The sequence below is a fragment of the Hyperolius riggenbachi genome, chromosome 1 (genome assembly GCF_040937935.1).
Source record: "Hyperolius riggenbachi isolate aHypRig1 chromosome 1, aHypRig1.pri, whole genome shotgun sequence".
NCBI classification, from domain to species: Eukaryota; Metazoa; Chordata; class Amphibia; order Anura; family Hyperoliidae; genus Hyperolius; species Hyperolius riggenbachi.
In genome coordinates, this window is record NC_090646.1 from 187063808 (window position 1) to 187088742 (window position 24935).

Here is a 24935-nt window from a genome sequence, read left to right on the forward strand (position 1 = left end):
GCTGTGAGGAATCTTTTAGAGCAAAGTAGAAATTCTGACTTTCAGACCACTTTAAGGTGCCCATTAATGATACAATCCAGTGGCCAATCAAGTGTTTCCATGGTAATCAATCGGAAACATTTGGTCGTGATCATCAATCTCTTGAGGGCCACAGGCTTACATTAACCTCTTCAGGACCACAGGCTTGCACCCCCATAGTGATCAGGCCATTTTTTACAATTCAGCACTCTGCAGCTTTAACTGTTCGCTACACGTTCATACAACTTAGCACCCAAATGAATCTTGCCTTGTTTTCTTGCCACCAACAGTGCTTTCTGTTGGTGGCATTTGATTGCTGCTGTGATGTCATTTTTTTAATTAAAAAGGTATTTTTTAAAATTAAATAGTTTTTTTTTTTCATTTCCCTCCCTCCCTCTAAGATCCAGCACTAGGATCACCTCTTATAGGTATCAGCCTATGAGAGGGATCCAATTGTGAGCCACTCCAGGGGACAGCAAAGTGACAGGGCTGTACCCAGTACAGAGCTGCGCTAGATTGCAGTGTTTTGTTCCTGCAGCCTGCCAGCTCCGATCACAGCTGGCAGGCTGTTTATGCAGGGAAGTTCCGTAACTCAGCGAGGATGCGTGCGAAATGCCAGACATTTGGATCGATTTCATGAATTTGCTCGGATTGGTTCGAAGATTTTTGTCCGTTAGTGGTCCCAAGCAATTATGATCATTCATAAGAAGAATCATTCATAATCAATCGTTAGGCAAATTGTATCATTAGTGGTCACCTTTAGAATTACATCTCAACCCTGCAGGAAATCCACTAAAAATAACATAATAATAATAATAATAATATAGCAAGACATGCCCAACATCTGCTATAAAAGGGCAGCTTTTCTTTTTTTACACTTGAAGTGCTGCAGGGAACAGGTGGAGGCTCCGTTATTGCATCTTGAAGTGCATACCCAAAGTAGTGATGAAAGAACACTGAACACATCGGCATAACTAAAATAGGTATACAGTATAAATATTAGATCAGATAAACCACAAAGCTTAATGGAAGCTCAAGTTTACTACTGTGTAATCAAGCTAGGATAATCACTCTGAAAGTATAAATAGCATGTATCGAACTGTTGCAAGTAGTCATTAAAATGGTTGAAGGAAACTATTTTTGCAGCATAAAATGTCCATATGTAAAATCTGTACTGCATTTGCTAAACAAGTGTTCTTTGCTGTAGTGTTTGTAATGACTGGACATGTAGATGCTAATCGATAGTTTACTTGACCAACCACAAATTACATAGTTTCTCTTTGCTCAAAACAATTAGCCACTCTGAGGTAACCTTTAGGCAAAAAAAAAAAATCATTACAGTTTATGGAAATCCAAAAAAAGTGAAGTTTTACTTGTATTCACTTCACTAGAAGCACTGAAAGGGTTAAGATAGTGTTCACACAGGGCAGAGAGCTGCCTCTACGCATCTCACAGCTCTGATTCACAGCTGCTGATAAGACACTCTGATCTAGCTAAACAAGCACAAATTGAGTTTATTCAGCACACACACAGGGAATTTATTCATCAATCATATGTGAAATTAAGATTTAAGTGTCCTGTAATACAACACAGAAGACAGATAATATGAAGAATATAAATACACAGAGTAACAAAATTGCCATAACAAAAGCTTAACCATGTATGCCGTTCGTGGCAGTATATCTATGCCCCGCAGGACTTCAGTTCCCGCACAGGAGTGTAGATATATATACGGCCCTCACCACTGCCCATTAGCCCGGAGATCAGTTAATGGGATCACAGTGCCCATTCACTGATCGAAGTGCCAGTTTTAATGATCGCCAGCATCAATGCCCGGCCAGGTTTGCGGCTTCTGCACATACACGCTCCCATAATTGGGAGAGTTTTGCGCAGGCACAGTATTGCATCTGTGCAGAAGGCTCCCGGGCAACAGAAGCACGACTGCATGCGCAGAGGCCATCAACCTGGCTGGGTTGGCCGCTGCTACGGAGGGGACCCCAGAAAAACGGAATGGAGCAGAGCTGTGGCAAGGGACAGATAGGCTTACAGGGGCTGGAGGAAGCCCCAGGTAAGTGAATATGATACTTTAAATATTCAAAGATGTATCATTTAATAAATATTACAAAATGTATGTAATCTGCCAGGGTACATAAACTTATGAGTACAACCATATGTATGTGGATTCAAGCACACAACAGTATAGTAAAGCATGTAATAGGAATAGTCTTATTATTGGAAGTCTACATCAAAGGAGCTATGTGCCACAAAAGAACAAATAAAGCCCAGCCAAGAACTGGAAGTTATTAGAAAAACAGGGACAGTACGGAACTGACTGAGATAAGAAGTTGCATTTAAAAACTTTACATGTTTCGTGCATCAGAGCAGACCTTCTCAAGATGGAGTGGTGCACTGATTTGCCTCAACCCCTGTATAGTCAGTCATTAAAGGCTACCTCCAGCCAAAAAAGGTCTGAATGGCAATACATATATGTAGTCTAGGCACTGTGTACAGTTACGCTGTGAATACACGGTGCGTTTTTTATTATCATCAATCGAGCTGCTGATGGCTCGATTGATAATGTCCGATACCCCGCCGAATCGATTCCGTGCTCGATACCGGTGGGCAGGACAAAAGAATAAACGAAGCGGAAGATAAGGAAGCGAACGCGGGGACGAGCGGGAATCGATCCGGGCACGCGGGGACGAGCAGGGACGCGCCGTAATCGAGCCAGAGGCTCGATACACGGTACAGAAACATACTGTGTATTCACAGCATTAAATGAACCTATAAAATTTACATCTGGTACATCATATTTGATAGAACAGACATTTATATCTGTATGTAGCACTTCCTTATTCCTGAAGCTGAAAGCATTGTGCCCTCCTCTTCAGCCTGGTTAACTCCCCTGCTTTATGCCTGCCTGGATCAAATTACTTCTCTTTTCACAAACTGTAGCACAGAGAAAAGACAGGGAAACTGCAGGAGCCTATCTTATCGTGTCTGTTTGCTATAATTCTTATTTCAGACGTCTGTATGCCTAGATTAGATCACATGGACATGAGGGGTGGAGTTATGACATCAATCTCCCAGCATCCCTTGCACCTTTAGTTTGGAAAGAAAAAAACTGCCCCAGGCCCAAATAAATGCACAGATAATAAGCATCACTGTTAGGATTTATTTCTCCCCCCTTTCCCACGCTGTGTGTGTATATGTGTGTATATATATATATATACATATATATACATACACACATACTGTATATATGTAATTTTCCACTCATGCTGCTATTCTGTCCAGTATATTCCCAAATATAAGAGATTTGTTTTACACAGCTGTTTCCTCTCATAGCTTTACAACCTTACATATCTTTCCTAGTAGATACTTGGCCAATTCCCTCCTAAGATGCTGCTGCAGCGCTTCCATCTGCCGTGACTTAAACTCTACATTGTCAACATGCTTGTCCCTGATCTTCTGCAGCTAACCTTGTTTCATGGATTACATTTTCACACAATCTGCTCAATGTCAAGGCATGTTTCAGAACAGCTTGGAGGGGTCCTGTGTGTGCTGCAAGACTCAAATACAAAACCTTTGCACAGAAATGCTTTAATACGTGACTTGTACCTTGGATGTATTGTCTCAGATAATTTATACAAAAAACAAAACAACATCAGGAGCATAAAAAGTGGACTCCAGGTTTCATATAATTCAATTATATTTATTAAGAGATGGTTTTTGTTTTTTTAAATACAGCCGGCATGTCTACCTGAATTTGTCATTATTTTAGCCTGTGAATACGATAAGTTGTGGAAAACCTGAAGAAGACCTGAAGTAGACATAAAGTAATGTCAGCCCCATGTAGAAGGCTGACTGTTCTCACTATACATGTTGCGTGTAAAATTCAGGAGTGCTTACAAAGTGTAATATCTAAGGACTAGGGATGGCCAGTGAGATGCAAACAATTCCAAGTTGATACAAGATTATGCAAATTTGGTATGCAAATGTATGCAGCTTGACCATCCGCTAGAAAGGATATGAACCTGCATTGCTTGACATAGCCGGTTATGCATTGTGTAGCAGCGCCTTCTGAGAACAGAACTGCACACTTTGTAGTCCACAGCACAGTCTAACCTTGTGTAACTGAAGAGAATCAGAAAAGCAACATTGAGAAAGAAAGTACCGTGTGTGGATATATATTGAACAGCCATCTACTCTGAATAACTGGGAACAAGGCATTGCCACAGTCAGTGTTATCCTTTGCCCCTCCTTATTACTATAGTGGTGTAAAATGAAGTTAAATGTAAATACTTGTAAAGCGCTTTTCTCCTGTCAGAGTCAAAGTACTTGAGAGATGCACCCACAAGGGCACACTCAGTAGACCACCCTGGAGGACTCCCTGGTATTTTTATGTCAAAGGTGTAATACCCTCTGGCAAGCTGCTTGATTTGTATGCAGTCTCTTCCTCCACCCATTCCAGTCCACACCTTGGCTAAGCACTTGCCAAGTGGAAGTTGGGTGAGAACTTAAATCACTGTGTGGGCATCTGGATCAAGGTTTGGATGACTGATCTGACATTCAGGTTAGCCTAGGCCTTTCTAGAGGCTTAGAAGGGATTGCTCAACTATACTAATGAGGAAAAATAAAATGTATAATGCCGACTGTGAGTAGAGTCAACCTTCTAAATTAGCTATTAATACTTAATTTTAAATATTATGCCTTTGTGCCTGCAACCAAACATTCCGCTGGTCTGGAAATCTGTGCAAGTGCAATAAACTCCCAGGTTTAATGTGTCACTCATAGAATAACTCAGCAAAATCCCAGTAGACTGCTGTGGAGCTCAGCTTCTCAAACGTACCCTGCAGAGTGGCAGACTGAACCTAGCACACAGCTGTGGAAAACACTAAGTTTCAGGTGAGTAGGTATTTTTTTTGTGGCACTATGAAGATAAAACCTAAATAAGGAAACCATACTAGCCTCAGGCCCAATTTTAGTAGGGCAAATCATATTGGATGGATGAGGCTTGTACTGGTGTTTAACTCGTGTTCAATTCCACAAATGGTCTTTTTGTTTTACAGACATGCAGATGACTTGGAGAAGGATAAAAGCATCATATTAACTGGCTATGTGTATTCTTATGCCTAGATTCTGTTCAAGACCCTGATTTGCACTTGTTGAATAAGTCTGTAAATTTTCTAAAGGATAATCAAACCACTTTTAATAAACACATTAGATAAGGCAAATAATTTGTGTGGCGAAAACACAAGAAATTAAATCAGTTGTGACTGAACTTTATGACTTTAAAATTGAATTCACGGTATGTCGTGATCTTGATAAAGGAGAGGCTCCGAAATGCTGTGCAATGCTCAGAATGGTAATACTGATACCTTTTGGTCATTATATGGATTTTAATTACTGCTTATTATGACATTGATCTTTTAAGACAATGGAATAACAGTTTGAAGTTTTAATGGTGCTGATCATTAATGTGGAATATGTGCAAAATCCCATGTCATGTTTTCAGACATGTGGATCAAGATATAGTCTATGCTTTCTTCTCTTCGTAGGAACATAAGAAGATGCACTCCACCATGTACTAGGTTTGCCAGGCAGGAGAATACAATGAGAACAACAGAATTGCTGGCCTTTACTTACTTAGCTACACAATTAGCAGAAAGCAGCATACTGAAAAGCGTGAGACCTCTTTTTATATCACAGTCTCCTAGCAACAACATTTATGTGAAATGAAACAAAACAAATCACATTATATTTCAGAAGGTATAATGCTTCCCTCAGAATCAGCGCCTGCCAGCTTTATACAAAAAAAAAGAAAGACGCTTGTTTTCCAAAGCCAAATGCATCTGGTGCATTTACCATCATGAACAGCATTACTGGGTAAACCAATCAATACTCTTGTGAGGTTCCAAGCAGACAGGGCTAAGATATCTCCAAATAACTCACGACCCTTTGGCTGTTCTGCCAGATACTGTTGCTGCCAGTGAGACACATTGGCAGCAACAGAAATCAGTGGAAGTCTTTATGGTGAACAGCCATTAGCCAAAAGCAATCCACAGGTCAATTCAAGTTAATGGAAACGTAGATTGTAACTTTAGTGTATATACAGAAGGTGATCAGCACACTGAGTGCCACCATAATTAATAAGATAATCACACAGAGATACAAAGGTGGTGGTCTGATTTTTTCAACAGTAATCAGGCCGCCTCTTTTTTATAAATAGGGTACAATGCCTAGCAAGCTACAAGTAAAGAATTTATGAAAACAAATACACATAATATTATGCTGCTGAATTTAACCCCTTCCCGTCCGCCTAACGCCAATAGCTGTCGGGAAGGTGGCTCCCGCAGGACCGCCTAACGCCGATCGGCTTCAAGTCCTGGGAGCAGAGATTGGCAGGGATCCCACATCCCTGCTGAGTTACGGAACTCCGCTCTGTAAACAACCTGCTAGCCATGATCGCGGCTGGCAGGCTGAAAAAAAAAGTCCAAAAGTGCTTATACAGTGCTGCGATCTAGTGCACTGCTGTACAGGGGACAGCTCTGTCACTGAGCTATCCCCAGGAGAGGCTGACAAAGCCATCCCTCACATAGGCTTATGCCTATAAGAGGCGATCTTGCTGATTGTGTCTCAGGGGGGAGGGGTCGACAATACATTTTAAAAAAAAGAGAGTTTTATAAAAACGAATCCAATTAAATTAATTTTTAAAAAAACACACGTGGCAGCAGCAATCAGATGCCACCAGCAGAAAACTCTGTTGGTGACAAGAAAAGGAGGGCAGATTCATTTGTGTGCCAAGTTGTATGGCCGTGCAGCACACTGTTAAAGCTGCAGTGTGCTGAATTGTAAAAAATGGCCTGGTCACTAGGGGGGTGTAAGCCTGTGGTCCTCAACTGGTTAAGCATGGCCACATTGTAAGCTTTCTATCTATTATCCCATTACTATTGATGTGTACACACCTAAAAGATAAATGAAAGATTTTAGACCAATTTTACCCCCTTCCATGTAGTATGAGAGCCATACTCTACACTGTCTATTCTATTGAGCTGAACTACCCATTAGATAAAAATCTTTGCAAGATGCTGTACACATTCAAGAGATCAGTATCTGCAAAAGATCCGTTCCTGCAAAATGCATAGTCTATGATATCTGCAGATCCTCATACACACCTTGTTTAACAGACATTCATCTGCATATCTGACAATCATCTGCAGATCTGAAAATCCATCCTGGTGGATCTGATCTGCAGATGAATGTCTGTTAAACAGCGTGTGTATGAGGATCTGCAGATATCATATACTATGAATGCATTTTGCAGCAACGGATCTTTTGCAGATACTGATCTTTTGAATGTGTACAGCATCTTTGTGTGTAGCATCTTGCAAAGATTTTTATCTGATGGGGAGTTCAGCTCCATAGAATAGACTGTGTAGGTATGGCTCTCGTACTACATGGAAGGGGGTAAAATTAGTCTGATATCTTTCATTTATCTTTCAAGTGTGTATGTAGCAGAATACTGTAAACATTCTTTGAATATACCATTATTTTTATTAAAAATTGACTTTTCATATGCACAAGATGACAAATACCTATGTGAACTTGTTTGGAATTTTACCTGCTTTCCATCTAGTGTGCACAGTCTCTTGACAACTCCCGAGTCTAGCTTGATAGCATCCGTGATGTCTGTTAAGACTTGGTCAAAGGAGTGTGCAGTCTTCTTATTTAGAAGGATGCGAACAGCCTTACGTGGTTTCACTCCACTCCGGATGACGGTCACTAGCTTGGGTTTAATAAAGTCCTTGCTCTCCCTCATATCATTCTTTAGTGCGGTTAATTGTGACAGAGAACGACCCGATCCAGTCCTTACATTCACAGACCAGTTTGGACTAATGTTTCTATTGTAGTCTACTTTACGGTAAGACTCATTCGAGGCACAAACGTAACTTTCACCTGAGAGTAAAAATAAAAACAGACAAAACATATGTAATTATTATGACTAGGCCAACATAATTATGCAGGGCAGATTCAAATCTGATGTAATGGGTAAACAGTTATGAAAATGCTTCAGTAGGTGACAGTTTCTGCTATACTGACTGGCTGCAGTAACAGGACAACATATTTAAATAAAGCACAGTTTGGTATGTGGCATTTCAATCTGCAGGGGCAGACATAACTTAAACCGTAACCCCACTTTCAATGAAAACCTATATAAGCAAATCTATGTTATACAATGTTAATGTTATTGAAAAGTATCTTTCCAGTTCAGTTTGCATCCAGCTACGAATTTCAAAAAACTGACCTAAGCAGAAATTGCACTACTTTGCAAGCCTGGCACCTAGACACTTTGTGGAGCACAAACCTAGAAACTCCCTTTCTTGCTGCATGAATAATTAGCTGCACAGCGTATAAGCTTGGTACTAGTTTTCCCACACCTGCATTAATTTACGGATGGTGGCAGAAAACTTGGCTACTCCTACATCACAGTCTCTGTTATGATCTGTGTTAAAGAACCTTGTTTTGCAGTCGTGTTACTTGATCACATCTAAGTTAGCCAAGATAAAGTTTACCATTAACCTCAAGAATGTATAGGTCTAAAATGGAAGGTTTTCTCAGCAATAGCCGAGTTCCACTTTTAATTAAAAAGGAATATTGACCCAATCCTGAAAGCGGATCTCATAACTGGCAAACATTTTTTTTTTTAATAAATCACGGCCAGGTTTGCACAATTGTTTATTTACCTTAGAAGAACCTAAGCAAATTGCGTCAGAATCAGAAATGACAATCTCAGACCAGTTTTCTGTGCTGAACCGCCCTTGTTTTTCTATCATCAATACATAATTTAGGGTGTGTGAGAATGCCACACACATCATATCCCAAATAAGCAGCAAGAGACATTGGTGAATCAAGTTATAACTTGGAACTTCATATTCATTACCCATAGACTAGACAAACATTCCTGCGACATGCAATAAGCTTTATGATTTATGTTTCTTATACATGAAGGCTGAAATGACATACAAGCTTGTGGGCCTTTGCAAATTCAAGACAGCCATGTTACTTATTAATGCATAAACACACCCAAGGAATAGCTTTAAAGCTAGCATCCACTCTCATTAAATACTGTCAACGCCATGTAAGAGATCTATCTGGGATAGAAGTTAATGTTACAAAATATTACATTTATGTAAACATCAAGTAGGCAATGAGGGTGAGGCATATTCTCTATGTTTTACTTTATCTATTAATCACAGTTCTGCTCAGGGTGAGGCATAAGCATTTTTTTTGTTTGATATTCACATTTATGCTGATAAGATGTTGGAGTTGAGAAATTATTACCAGTATAGCAGTATTTGCTCTAAACTGATCACTTTCTTTTAGGCAGTCAGTTTTCCTCCTCCAATCAAAATTTATATGGGAATGCTTCCATCTAAAATCTGCCCTAATGTGTGATTTTGTATAAATCTGGCACGGATGACTGACAATTTCTCCTCACATGCAAAATCTCACTCACTCTGGAAAGTAGAAATCCACTAGCCAATTATTTGACAGCTGATTGGTTAGCAGATTTGCTAGCACAGCTTCCACTTCCTGGGTCAGCAGAGAGAACCTCCTACTTACTCCACTCAATACCATGGGCATGAGATGTATACTCATACGAGGAAAGAGGATAATCTGAATAATCGACAGCCCAAAAAGCACAACAAAATTTGGGAAAAACTGTTATAATTAACACAAACCTTCTTATCCAACTAACACTTAGAAGATGCACCAAGATAAGAGTTGATACCAGTTTGTGCAGTGTTGTCGGTAAGTCTCCATACTATTACAATCTCCCAGGAAAGGACCACCATCAGATGATAATAAGTGGAAATAATGGGTCTGCTGAACAATTCTCAGTGCCTCAATTTTTAATAAAAAAATACAAGACATTTTTTTTTTTACTCAAAAAGTTTTCCACTGCCAAAGTTTCTGCCTAGCTACCATGCCCTTACTAGCAGCAAAGCTTTTCTGAGGCACCTGGAACTTTAGCAGCCTCGTGTGGACACCTGTGTGTGTGCGTCCCACACTCGAGTGTACTGCACATTTGACAGGAGGCAGATATGTGAGGGCATAGTGCTGTAGTAGAGCCTCATTGACACTAGAGAAGCTACGCAGCTAGTTAGAGCAGTGTAGCTAGGTAGACACTTGGCGAGGAGCTGTGGAAGGTAGAAACATACCACTATTCCTATAACATCCTTGTAGGGAGAAAATGCATTAGAAAACAGCAGTTACTTTTCTTGGCCCTTACCAGTGAATGAACTGATTGACATCTCTGTCGCTAACTACACACACTGAGTAATTTTTAATACTTCTACCGCATACTTGTTTCAGTATTCCTGTTAATTAAAATTACATTATTCACTATACTGTTCCAACAGGAAAGCTGTGGCCACCTCTAGTCATGCGATATGGATGACTGGTTTAGTTAACCACTTGAGGACCACAGTCTTTTCGCCCCTTAAATACCAGAGCCTTTTTCTCCATTCAGACCACTGCAGTTTCACGGTTTATTGCTCGGTCATACAACATACCACCTAAATGAATTTTACCTCCTTTTCTTGTCACTAATACAGCTTTCTTTTGGTGCCATTTGATTGCTGCTGTGAGTTTTAGTTTTTATTATATTCATCAAAAAAGACATGATTTTTTTTTTACTTTCTGTTCTGACATTTTTCAAATAAAGTAAAATTTCTGTATATATTTTTGTCCAAATTTATTGTGCTACATGTCAAGACACGTTAGCGGAAATTGATTTTAATAGTTTTTTTTCACAAAGTGTCATTTTCCGCTAACTTGTGACAAAAACTAAAATGAACTCACCATACTCCTAACGGAATATACCTTTGGGTGTCTTCTTTCTAAAATGGGGTCATTTGTGGGGTTCCTATACTGCTCTGGCATTTTAGGGGCCCTAAACCGTGAGGAGTAGTCTTGAAACCAAATGTCACAAAATGACCTGTGAAATCCTAAAGGTACTCATTGGACGTTGGGCCCCTTAGTGCAGTTAGGGTGCAAAAAAGTGCCACACATGTGGTATCGCCGTACTCAGGAGAAGTAGTATATTGTGTTTTGGGGTGTATTTTTACACATACCCATGCTGAGTGGGAGAAATATCTCTGTAAATGAACAATTGTGTGTAAAGGAAAAAAAAAAAAATCAAAAAATTGTCATTTACAGAGATATTTCTCCCACCCAGCATGGGTATGTGTAAAAATACACCCCAAAACACATACTACTTCTCCTGAGTACGGCAATACCACGTGTGGCACTTTTTTGCAACCTAGGTGCGCTAAGGTCCTATTCACAGGTTATTTTGAGGCATTTGGATTCTAGACTACTCCTCACGGTTTAGGGCCCCTAAAATGCCAGGGCAGTATAGGAACCCCACAAGTGACCTCATTTTAGAAAGAAGACACCCCAAGGTATTCTGTTAGGAGTATGGTGAGTTCATAGAAGATTTTTTTTTTGTCACAAGTTAGCGGAAATTGACACTTTGTGGGAAAAAAAAACCCAATACAAATCAATTTCCACTAACTTGTGAAAAAAATAAAATCTTCTATGAACTTGTCATACACCTAACAGAATACCTTGGGGTGTCTTTTTTTCTAAAATGGGGTCACTTGTGGGGTTCCTATACTGCCCTGCCATTTTACGGGCCCAAAACCGTGAGTAGTCTGGAAACCAAATGACTGGAAACCAAAATGACTGTTCAGGGGTATAAGCATCTGCAAATTTTGATGACAGGTGGTCTATGAGGGGGCAAATTTTGTGGAACCGGTCATAAGCAGGGTGGCCTCTTAGATGACAGGTTGTATTGGGCCTGATCTGATGGATAGGAGTGCTAGGGGGGGTGACAGGAGGTGATTAATGGGTGTCTCAGGGGGGCGGTTAGAGGGGAAAATAGATGCAATCAATGCACTGGGGAGGTGATCGGAAGGGGGTCTGAGGGGGATCTGAGGGTTTGGCCGAGTGATCAGGAGCCCACACGGGGCAAATTAAGGCCTGATCTGATGGGTAGGTGTGCTAGGGGGTGACAGGAGGTGATTGATGGGCGTCTCAAGGTGTGATTAGAGAGGGGAATAGATGCAAGCAATGCACTGGTGAGGTGATCAGGGCTGGGGTCTAAAGGCGTTCTGAGGGTGTGGGCGGGTGATTGGTTGCCCTAGGGGCAGATAGATGTCTAATCGATGGGTAGCAGTGACAGGGGTGATTGATGGGTGATCAGTGGGTGATTAGATGGCAGAACAGATGTAAACAATGCACTTTGGAGGTGATCTGAGGGTAGGTCTGCGGGCAATCTGATGGTGTGGGAGGTTGATCAGATGCCCGTAAGAGGCAGGTTAGGTTCTGATCTGATAGGAGGCAGTGACAGGTGATTGACGGGTGATTACAGGGGAGAATAGATGTACTGTATACAGTACATGGGGGTGGGGGGGGAGGTCTGGGGGGGGTCTGAGGTCGTTCTGAGGGTGTGGGCGGGTGATTGGGTGCCCTAGGGGCATATAGGGGTCTGATCTGATGGGTAGCAGTGACAGGTGGTGACGGGGTGATTGATGGGTAATTAGTGGGTGTTTAGAGGAGAGAACAGATGTAAACAATGCACTTGGGAGGTGATCTGACGGCGGGTCTGCGGGCGATCTGATGGTGTGCGTGGGTGATCAGATTGCCCGCAAGAGGCATGTTAGGGGCCGATTGATGGGTGGCAGTGACAGGGGGTGATTGACAGGATCAGTGGGTTATTACAGGGGGGATTGATGCATACAGTACACAGGGGGGGTCTGGGGAGAATATGAGGGGTGGGGGGGTGATTAGGAGCCCCCAGGCGGCAGTTTAGGGCATAAAAAAATAGCGTTGACAGATAGTGACAGGGAGTGATTGATGAGTGATTAGGGGGGTGTTGTGGGCGATCAGGGGGCAGATCAGTGTGTTTGGGTGCAGACTAGGGTGGCTGCAGCCTGCCCTGGTGGTCCCTCGGACACTGGGACCACCAGGGCAGGAGGCAGCCTGTATAATACATTACAAAGCGTATTATACACTTTGTATGCGGCGATCTGGACGCTAGTAACTGCGCAAGGGGGCGGAGCCTGTCGCCGGATCGCGTCGCGCGATCCGCGCATAACCACGCCTGCCGCCACTGCCGATGGGCGTATTGCAGTCGTTTAGGCCCAGTACTTGCCGCCGCCCATCGGCTGTGGGCGGTTGGAAAGTGGTTAATACCAGTGTAGTGACCAATTCAAGCCTGAGTATCACTCCATAAATAGTACAAACACAGGTTCGCTGAGAAGTGGGCCTACAGGGAGAGACTATAAAATGTGCTATTGCTGACTGTGTTGAAGGGAACCCGAGGTGAGAGAGATATGAAGGCTGACATGTTTATTTCCTTTTCAATAAGGCACATTGCCTGGCTGTCCTGCTGATCTTCTGTTTCTGGTTAACCTCAGAAACTATTGCAGCCAATTGATCAGCAGGTTTGTCAGGCAACTAGTATTGTTTAAAAGGAAACCAATATGGCAACCTCCATATCACTCTCACCTCAAGTTCACTTAAAAAAAAAATGCTTGCTCTCTGACTGTCATGGCAATCCTCTGCAGACTTTTCAATTACTCAAAACTAGAATGCACATCTGTTGTCTCACCTCCACTGGCTGCTTGCTTGTTCCCGGTGTGTGACTCAGGCACCAATGAAACCAGAAGTTCAGCATGACACTCTGGTAGCTAAGAGATTAAAAGATCATCTATATTCTTTCTATTTTAAATTTTGGAGTAAGAAGCCTAAGCACGTTTACAGACAGAGGGAAATAGAAGCAATAACTCAGGTTCTAGAATTTCTGTGCACTGGGATTTGTATACAACAAGATGCATCTGTGTATTAAAACAAGAGCTTCAAAATAGGACAATGCTGTCAGAGGTAAATGTCAGTTAGACTTATCAAACAGCTCATTTGTGTGGCTGTTAATGCGTTAATGATAGTTGTGTGATAATGAATTCATTTTGTTGGCAACACATACTCAAGGCATGCAGTTATCCTCCAGGTATCTGACTCATCTGCTCTATAAAACAAGAGTTTACATTTATGTTAATTATTGACAATTTAATTACCACAGTCATCCTGAAAGATAATTCATGGCTGTGGATACCACGTTCTACAGTACGCTAAAAATTACAATGTTATTTAGGTGTATAGGATAAGCAGAAGCAATGCCCGCAATGAATTACACTTCCCTCGACATTTCTTCCTGTAAGGGCCCATTTACACTCAATGCGTTGGTATGCATTAGTACGCATCAGTGTGCATTACTACGTGTAGGTCGTGTTTTTTCCATAGCAGTGCATTGCGAAAAAGCTTTCAGTTAAAAACGCATATAATGTGAACTGTGCCATAGGAAAACATGGGCATTACTTTAAAAATCAGTTTTCTTTCAGTTATAACTGACCTACATTCGGGGTAGCCGCCGCGGAGGAATTCTCTGCCCCGGGAGGGATTTTTTGAATTAAATTTGCTTTAGACTTTGTAGGCAGCACTTCGCTAGCTACCATTGTCCCCCCCCCGCTCTTTTTTGATTGCCCCCGATCGCCGCCGTTATACGTACCCCCTCCCCCGGATCCCACGATGGCGAAACCTCTCCAATCAGCTCTAGGCTTCGCTATGCGGAGGATCGGGATTGCGCATGACATCATGATGTCGATGACGTCAAGTCCGATCGTTGCCATAGCGACAACTGAAGCTCATTGGGGCTCTCGCGGGATCGTGGCTAGGTAACGTATAGCGGCGCCGATCGGGGGGGGGGGATCAGAGAGGTGTGGGGGACAATGGTAGCTAGCCTAGTGCTAGCTACAAAGGCTAAAGCAAATTGAATTCAAAAAATACCTCCAGCGGGCGCAGCCTCAGAAACTACGTACCGCCAGGGAGGTTAAGTGTAAAAGGGGCCTAGGCTGGATCCACATTGGTCCACTGCATACCACACGTGTCATAATGGAATTGAACTGTAATGAAGACTGGGTAGACTTTAATACAAAACCTGCATGCAGCAAGTTAGAATAACACAATCCGTTGCAACGCTGCACTGTGAACAGGCCCATAGAATTGTATGGGCAGTGAACTAGCCCTTAGCCTCTTGATGATCGTAAACTTAAACTGGCAATACAAAGACTAGGATAAACTAGCATTCAGGAATGACAAGACAACAAAATGCAACTAACATCACTGCCTAAGCAAAAAAAACTCTCCTGCGCACTTGTGAGTGGCTGAACCAATGCCATTCTCAAAACAGGCAGGCATCTGACAGAAATCTAGCTGATGCTGTAAATCTATCAGTGCATGGCCACCTAAACAGTATATACTTTAGAAAGTGCTCATGTTAAAAAGTACCAAAATCATACAAAATTGTAAGATTCAAAATACATGTGTATGCATACATATAAAGGGCAGGGCCCTGGTAGTGATGGACACAATAGATTATGAGAGAGAAATTTACTCCCAATTGTCTGATCAGAATGTGTATAGGAAACTACCAGGCAACCCCGCCCCACATTTGAAAACTGCATTGAAATGTATTTTGGATGAGGCTGTCAGGAAAAACATCATAGCCAAAGATTTGAGCGGCTACTTATTTGTACAAAATCCTGTGATTCCTGTTCTTTATACCCTGCCCAAAGTCCACAAAAACCCTATAACACCACCTGGACGTCCTATTGTGGCTGGGATAGGGTCAGTTTTTGTCCCCTCAGCCACATTTCTGGACAAAATTCTCTCTCCCTTAGTCAGACAGACACCATCGTACTTACGAGACACCACCGATTTTTTAAACAGGGTATCCAAAGTCAATTTTGATATAACTGATGATATCTGGTTAGTTGGATGGGATGTCTCATCTTTATACACGTCAATCCCACAAACGAGGGGATTGGGGCGTGTATGAACTTGATTCGACAAAGTGACCAATATAACAGCCAGGAAATGGAGTTCATGGAAACTTTATTTCATTTTGTGTTGGACAACAATTAATTATCTTATGTTTAAAGAAGAATTTTTTCTTCAACAGCGGGGCACTGCTATGGGATCCAATGTCGCTCCGTCCTTCGCAGGTGCATTCATGCACGATTTTGAGAGTAGGTACGTCTATTCTAATGTAGCGTTCGCCAGACACTGTCGCGTCTGGTGGCGCTACATAGACGACATCTTTGCGATATGGCGGGGCGACATTGGATCCCTCATGTCCTTTCATTCAGAACTTAATTTTCATCCTAATATTGGATTTGAAATTGTCCATGACAAAACTGAAATTCATTTCCTGGACACTACCATACGAAGACAGGGGAGTTCTCTATCTTCCAATTTGTACCAGAAACCGACTGATCGGAATCAACTCCTCCGCTTCGAGAGCTACCACCCGCCCGGAGCCAGCTGATGCGGGTCAATAGGATTGTCTCGGATGAGACACAGGCTGCACAGGCTAGACAGCGGATGTGTAAGAGGCTCTCGGAGCGGGGATATCCTGATTCTTTATTACAAGAGGAGTTACAACATGTCATGGAGCCCGACTCCCCTCCGAGTGATCAAAAGTGTACCCAACCACGTCTTCCTTTTGTGTGCCAGTTTCATGGCTTTTCCCATAAGGTACTTGCAAGTGTGAGGCGACATTGGCACATGCTTGCGGATGCCTATCCGGAAATACCAGAATTTTCTTTGCCTCCTATTCCTGCGTACAGGAAGAATGAGACAGTGGGTAGACGCTTGGTCCATGTAGATACAGATCCTGTCCCTAAGAGTTTAACTACCTTTTTGGGTCCGACACGAGTGGGAAGTTTCCCTTGTTTATCTTGTAGCGAGTGCCGCCATGTCATTAAGGGCTCGACATTTGGTGACAGATACAGTATCAGATTTCACTTAACCTGCCAGAGCTCCTATGTAGTGTATTTACTGCGATGCTCCTGTGGATTGAATTACATAGGGGAAACCACCCAAAGGGTGAGGGATCGTATTGCACAGCATAGGAGCTCTGTCAGGAATGTCAACTCTGACTTACCTGTGGCTCGTCTTTGCAGGGAATTCGGTCACAAAGACGTTGATCTTAAATTCATGATTATCGATCATATCCCCAAACCAAGAAGGGGAGGGGATAGAATATTGATGTTAAAGAAACGTGAGGTATTATGGATAGATAGGCTGGGTAGTCTGCACCCAGGAGGTCTCAATCATGACTTTGACCTTCATTTTTTTTTATAACTTTCAGGTTTGGACTTTTCCTAGAAAAAAATCAATAGATATGTTTGGGTCTGGATAAAGACATTATTCTACATAAAGTTGTCTGCAATCAGATAAGTGGATCATGTATTATGGACTGCCATATGTGTATTTGCAATTCATTGCTTCCTTATTTTGTTTACTTCCTGGTTGGGAGATCATGTGATATGATGATGTCATTTCCCTGCAGGTATAAAAGTGATCATGTGATTTATATTACCGTAATTAGCATTGACAAAGGCTGTGGTCAGCCGAAACGTTTGCTGCTGTAAGCTGTATTGTTTGCTCAATAAATTGAGCTTGTGTGCTGCAATTCTCTGGATTTTTTTGTTATACTTCAGGGGAATTGGGCACCCCCAATTGCGTGCACCCCAACAGGAGAGTGTTTATCCGTTTGTTGAGCTGCTGCCCACCTCTGGACTGTATGTATAGATGTATATATATATATATATATGTGTATATATATATATATATAGATAGATAGATAGATAGATAGATAGATAGATAGATAGATAGATAGATAGAGAGAGAGAGATAGAGAGATAGATAGAGAGATAGAGAGATAGATATGGAGATATGGAGATAGATATATATATATGACTGATATAATGTCATATATATGACTGATATAAAGATAAAAGGCAATTTGCAATAATTCAGCTATACGTGAACACTTGTGGTTACCCACAATGCTCCACTACTGAATATGCAAATTATCCCTTTTCGCCCTCGTAAGCTAAGAAATAGAACATTAGTAGCACAGATACAATATGAGTCCCCTATTTTTTTTCCAGTACAGTACAACTTGGGTTGGTTAGAGTGCTGTTTTCTGAAGCACATATCTCAACCTGTCTCTCACCTTTTCTTGTTTGTTTAAGGTTTTCCTGCCCGGAAATTCAAAGGGTCTAGGGGTGCATACACACATCAGACTAAAGTCTTTGGAAAATGAAAAATCACAGACCATGATTTAACTGACATTCACCTTAGCTCTGCTCGGTTTCATCATTTAAAATACAGAGAGTAATTTGTAAACTGCAAATATTCGAAATGACGCAAAGTTTAAAAAAAAAAAGCTATATACAAAAAATATGAAACTTTTCTTTGCTACTAATGTTCTATTAATTATCCATACTACACATATAGTGGTGTGAAAAACTATTTGCCCCCTTCCTGATTTCTTATTCTTTCGCACGTTTGTCACACTTAAATGTTTCTGCTCATCAAAAACCGTTAACTATTAGTCAAAATAACATAATTGAACACAAAATGCAGTTTTAAATGACGTTTTTTATTATTTAGTGAGAAAAAAACCTCCAAATCTACATGGCCCTGTGTGAAAAAGTGATTGCCCCCCTTGTTAAAAAATAACTTAACTGTGGTTTATCACACCTGAGTTCAATTTCTGTAGTCACCCCCAGGCCTGATTACTGCCACACCTGTTTCAATCAAGAAATCAATTAAATAGGAGTTATCTGACACAGAGAAGAAGACCAAAAGCACCTCATAAGCTAGACATCATGCCAAGATCCAAAGAAACTCAGGAACAAAATCAGAACAAAAGTAATTGAGATCTATCAGTCTTGTAAAGGTTATAAAGCCATTTCTTAAGCTTTGGGACTCCAGCGAACCACAGTGAGAGCCATTATCCACAGATGGCAAAACATGGAACAGTGATGAACCTTCCCAGGAGTGGCCGGCCGACCAAAATTACCCCAAAAGCACAGAGAAAACTCATCCGAGAGGCCACAAAAGACCCCAGGACAACATCTAAAGAACTGGAGGCCTCACTTGCCTCAATTAAGGTCAGTGTTCACGACTCCACCATAAGAAAGACTGGGCAAAAACGGTCTGCATGGCAGATATCCAAGGCGCAAACCACTTTTAAGCAAAAAGAACATTAAGGCTCATCTCAATTTTGCTAAAAACATCTCAATGATTGCCAAGACTTTTGGGAAAATACCTTGTGGACCGACGAGACAAAAGTTGAACTTTTTGGAAGGTGCGTGTCCCGTTACATCTGGCGTAGAAGTAACACAGCATTTCAGCAAAAGAACATCATACCAACAGTAAAATATGGTGGTGGTAGTGTGGTGGTCTGGGGTTGTTTTGATGCTTCAGGACCTGGAAGGCTTGCTGTGATAGATGGAACCATGAATTCTACTGTCTACCAAAAAATCCTTAAGGAGAATGTCCGGCCATCTGTTCGTCAACTCAAGCTGAAGCGATCTTGGGTGCTGCAGCAGGACAGTGACCCACAACACACCAGCAAATCCACCTCTGAATGGCTGAAGAAAAACAAAATGAAGACTTTGGAGTGGCCTAGTCAAAGTCCTGACCTGAATCCTATTGAGATGTTGTGGCATGACCTTAAAAAGGCGGATCATGCTAGAAAACCCTCAAATAAAGCTGAATTACAACAATTCTGCAAGGATGAGTGGGCCAAAATTCCTCCAGAGCGCTGTAAAAGACTCGTCGCAAGTTATCGCAAACGCTTGATTGCAGTTATTGCTGCTAAGGGTGGCCCAACCAGTTATTAGGTTCAGGGGGCAATTTCTTTTTCACACAGGGCCATGTAGGTTTTGAGTTTTTTTTCTCACTAAAATCATAAAAACCATCATTTAAAACTGCATTTTGTGTTCAATTATGTTATCTTTGACTAATAGTTAACGGTTTTTGATGAGCAGAAACATTTAAAGAGAACCAGAGATGAAGCACCCTCATGTATTTTATTACATTTATCAGTGGGAACATGACAGTAAACACCTACCCTGCTTTTAGTTTCATTGTTATCTGCTTAATTAGTCTATTAGCAGCTGTGATAAGAATCCACCGACTATTCAGTCGAGGTTTGACCTGGAATCATTATAGCTGAGTCACTCTTCTGTGAAGTGTTTTCAAGCCCAAGCCTTCCCCTCTCCTGGCTTAGATTTCCTGCTTTGCATACTGAGAGCTGTGATGACTGGGAGGGGCTGCTCTGCTGAGAGAGAAGCTCTGTGGCTGCAATCTGATCCCTGTGTGCACTAGATACTGATAATAACGGCAGTTTCATTCCTATGAGAGACACTTCCTACAGGCAGTACATCATACCAAAATGAAAGCACACAGCAGCCTTTCTCATATAGCCTAGATAGCAGCCTAGTCTCATATAGCCTAGACAGCACATCCAGAACAACTCATATAACCCGGAAGGAGAAGGGATATGAGCTGGCGGCCATATTTGATTTTTCCTGGAGCAATAATGGATAAAAAACACTAAAAAAAGCACACCAGAGCGGCAAAATTATCAGGTAGAGCATTTATTCTTTACAAGCTATCAACTGATATGTTTATTTTTTGTGAAACGTTCATCTCTGGTTCCCTTTAAGTGTGACAAACATGCAAAAGAATAAGATATCAGGAAGGAGGCAAATAGTTTTTCACACCACTGTACAATTCATTATATCATAAGTTTTTCTTTGCTTCAGTGTCACTTTAAAAGACACATCCGAGGAGAAAAAAACAACAACAAGATCTACTTACCCGGGGCTTCCTCCAGCCCCTGGCAGCCTATCTGTCCCTTACCACATCTCCGGTGTCCCCTCCATTGCTAGGTTGGAATCTTCTGCACCCGAGCGAGCGCACATCCGCATCCAGGAGCATTGTGTGCCTGCGCTGAACGTTCTAGGCCGCGTGAGCGCAATGAAAGCTGCACGCTCATGCAGAAGATGCCGACCTGGTGAGGTCAGCATCTACAACAGAGGGGACCCCGGGACACTGAAGCTGCAGCGAGGGACAGATAGGCTCCCAGGGTATGGAGGAAGCGCCAGGTAAGTAAATATTTTTTTTTCTGCTCAGACCTGTCCTTTAAGGATCACATAGCTTGTAAATATCTTTCAACAATTGCAAAGAATAATCAAATTGCTTATTAGATCTTTCTAAAATATTACCATGACTGACTAACATAGGGCCAGCCATTTATGATTCTTATCATTTTTCAGCATTATTTGCATACACTGGAAAGTGCAATTAAGTGAAGAGATGTGTTACTAGTTTCTAGTCAGCAGTTTATATATGTACAAATGTAACAGCAATGTAACATTACAGATTACTTGAGAAACAGCTAATAGCCCTGTGTATTTTACACTACTGTAGCAAGACATTAATAACATATTAGGAAAAGCAAGTGAATATTAATCGAGGTGTCATCTAAATCGGCATCATCTTTCAGGTAATAATACAGATGATAATGGTGGCTGCAATAAATGGAACACTTAGCCTTAAGTCAGGAAATTCAGTATATGTTTTCATGCTGAAGATTCCCACTGAGCTGGGGTGAAGGTTCAGCGCTATGGTAACACTTGTGGAGAGCATATCTTTGTCACCATTAAAAAGCAGGCAGAGGTCACAGACTGAAGAAAAGGCTTGCCTAGCCAGAATAAAACAAAATGTCTTAAAGGAATTCTCATAACTGCAAATACTTCTCACTTCTCCTTGGGTGATGAAACAAAGCAACCATTAATAACTCGTGGTGGAGGGAAGGGTTAGATACCAAGTACCAAGCTTTTTTTTGGCATGCGTTAGGCCTATGATCATTACAGTGTGATTATAAGTGCTCTTTGTTCAAATGCTTAACATCTTTTTTTTATTTTGTTTTATTTCATAACAAACAAAATGCTCATTTATACAAATCAGAAATTATGGTGTAATTGCCGGTTTCTACTATACCGGCGTGTGACTTGCGGGGTGCATGCCAGCATTTGCATTGATGAGAGTATGCCATGAACGCATGCTGTGGTAAACTGCAGCATGTTGCGTAAATCCCATTGCCATGCGATTCCGACGTCAAGCCTATTGACAGGCTAGACAGCGTTTCCCAGCTCAAATCGCATGTGGGGAAACGCTGGGAATTCTGCACTAGTGGAAATAGGCCCTAAGGCGATTTCTTATTGGTTCTCATAAGATGCGACAACTTGTAATGTGTGTTGTGCTGTTAAATATTTATTAATGCATTTTCATTCTAACTGAAAGTGTCGCTAGGGGATACTTACCTCAGGAGGGGGGAGTCAGTGGTGGGACCCCCGAAAGTCTGCTTGTCGGTGTTTGTCACCTCTGCACATAAGCACACAAGCAGCTTTCTCCTCGGGCTCCAGTGGAAATAGCAGAGCCCGATTGGGTCCGCTCTAATGAGCAGGTGCGAGCCATCTAGTGTGCCTGTGCAGGCAGGCCAATATTATTATTGTTTTAATTTTTCAAGGCTGCCAGTGCTGGATCGGGATGGCTGAGAAGGATGGGGGAAGCCTTATTAGGATCCAGAGGCTTCCTCCTCCAAAAGGTAATTGTTTTTTTTTCTTTTTATAAACTTACAGATTTTCTTTAAGGTCAAGGTCCTGAACACACTGTACATTTTTCAGCAACCTTTATCAGTCAGTAACATTGATCATCTGTGGCTAAGGTTAGCACAGAAGCAGACAGAAGCGCACCTAGCATGTTCATGTTTTAAGACTCAGTTGGACACTCCCCTCCAGGCAGAGCTGAGTAGGGAGTGATCCTCGCTTTTTGTTTCTCCCCACCCCCGCCAAGCAACTCAAAGTACTTAGCTCTGCTAATAGTGGTAAAGCCAACATACATTAATTTTAAGATAAGAAAAAAATTGTTTAATAAAGAATTTGGAAACGTAGTGCATGAACCAAGGAAAGTCTTCCATCTCACATCACAAAGGTTAGGTTCACACCTAGCTTGAAATTGGTCGGTTTCATGGAAAAGACCACAACATACCAACAGACATACTGATGCATAGAAACCTTTCAGACCTGTGGTGACACGTTTGTTCCAGCCACTGTGTTATATCTATTGCAATGTCCAGTCTTGCACAATTTTTCCTGGACACATCATAGATAGCATGCAATCTATGATGTGTCCATGGCAACAGACAACAGGAATAGTCTGAACATGGGGTCATGCTGTGAGCTAATGCACTGGATATGTTGTGAATGTCCATAGCAAGACCCTGTTGTAATGAGAACCCAGGAAACGATCTTATGCTGCAGGTGAGACGGAAACCCCAGGCATACACGCCAGCAAGAAATAACCTGCTTCCACGCTATACTGGACATTTACATCATCATTTCTGCATAATCTCAAGGAATCTCGTCCTAGGATACCATTCTTCACCCCCCCCCCCCAAAAAAAAAATGCTGCTTCCCTCAATGTGAAGTGATTCCCCTTCCTGTAATACATCTTAATTTATTAATTTAGAAAGGCTACACATGTTAGGCATTAAGGGCTCATTCACACTAGACAATGCGTGTACAAATGCAATTTCATGCACGTGTTCCTAATGCGTGGCAGAGTCCATTTTTAGCACAAACACTGGAAGGTTCAACATAATATAACCCAACAGGAAACGGCATGCATTGTGTAATAGTGTTCTCAGGTGCGTTACATTGCATCATGCAGGAATACTTTCTGTAATGTGAACTGTGAACGGTAACTAGAAAGTCAATGGCCTTTTATGCTATCATGCATGTCCTACACAATGTGCATTATAACGGAATGTACCATACGCAGTGTGAATGAGCCCTTAGTTTCCTTTCTTACTTCACTGACTGAATATAGTACTTGCTTCAAGTAAGAGACTCAGAAATTATCAAGGCGAGTACCTAAGGCAAAAATGATGATGGATGGGCAAAGGAAATCTAAAGTGTAATTAAAAAAGGAGTTTAACTTTTCTTGCAGCCCCCTGAAGTCATCCTGTGCCCACGACGTCGGTCCGAGTCCCTCCAGCCAGCACCAGCGACCCCCGTATAGCTGGCCGGCCACATGCCTCCTCACTGTGCTCCCGTGGGAGAGTTTTGCAAATGCACAATACACAAAAATTGCTACTGGGCATGCCCAGAGCACTCCCAGCCGCGAGAGTGCAACCGCTAACTCTAGGAGGCTGCAAGAAGTCCCAGGTAAGTTTAACTCAATTTTTATTTACACTAAAGCAACCCTCTAAATACTTACGTGATCAAATGTCATCGGGTCACAGGTGACGCTCTGCCCCCCCTCCTTGGGAAAGCAGCCACCACATTTCCAAAGCTCTTCAGAAGCCTACACCTGCATTGCCAAGGCCTGCCACCGGCTCAGAATCCATCAATTAGGCCATGGCTGCTGAGCTGGGGTAGGCCGCAGATGTGGGTGGCCAGGGCCTCTGCAATTTTCATAGAAAAAAAAAATGTATCTCCAAGGGGGGCTGAGCAATCCCCTGCCAGGAGGGATGGCACCAGAACAGGTGTTTAACCCTGACACCAACCCCCCTCCCCAAATCCTCCATCATTAAGAAGAGTCTCATGAAAGGCTGTCATTTTTACCTGAGGTACGCTTTAAAAAGTGTTAGTAAAAGCAGCTTTCATATTTCCATCAATTCAATTATCCTTTAAGAAACAAATGATTACATTCTCCTTTAGTGAAAACCTAAAAAAAAAAAAAATGTATCTGCGCAATCTTCAAAATATATCCTTAAAACTAAACAAAGTTTCTGTATAAGAATGTAAATTATATATTATACTCACAACTTTCCAAACCATTGTTTTGTAGGCAAGTAGAGTTAATGGAAATTCAATACTAGATAACCCGATTATACTCTGAAACCCAAGTTCATGTTG

At 41.8% G+C, this 24935-nt stretch overlaps 1 protein-coding gene across 6 annotated transcripts in view; it reads right to left on the minus strand.

Annotated features, from left to right (window-relative positions):
* Positions 1 to 24935, minus strand: part of DCLK2 (doublecortin like kinase 2) — a 134489-nt gene that overhangs the window by 85109 nt on the left and 24445 nt on the right. For all 6 annotated transcript variants that reach the window (XR_011031070.1, XR_011031071.1, XM_068279181.1 and 3 more), the window contains exon 2: positions 7643 to 7977. Coding sequence is in view for 4 of the 6 variants with exons in the window: in XM_068279181.1 (XP_068135282.1) it covers positions 7643 to 7977 (335 nt within the window). In the remaining 2 variants the exon portion in view is untranslated. The remainder of the gene's footprint in view (positions 1 to 7642; positions 7978 to 24935) is intronic.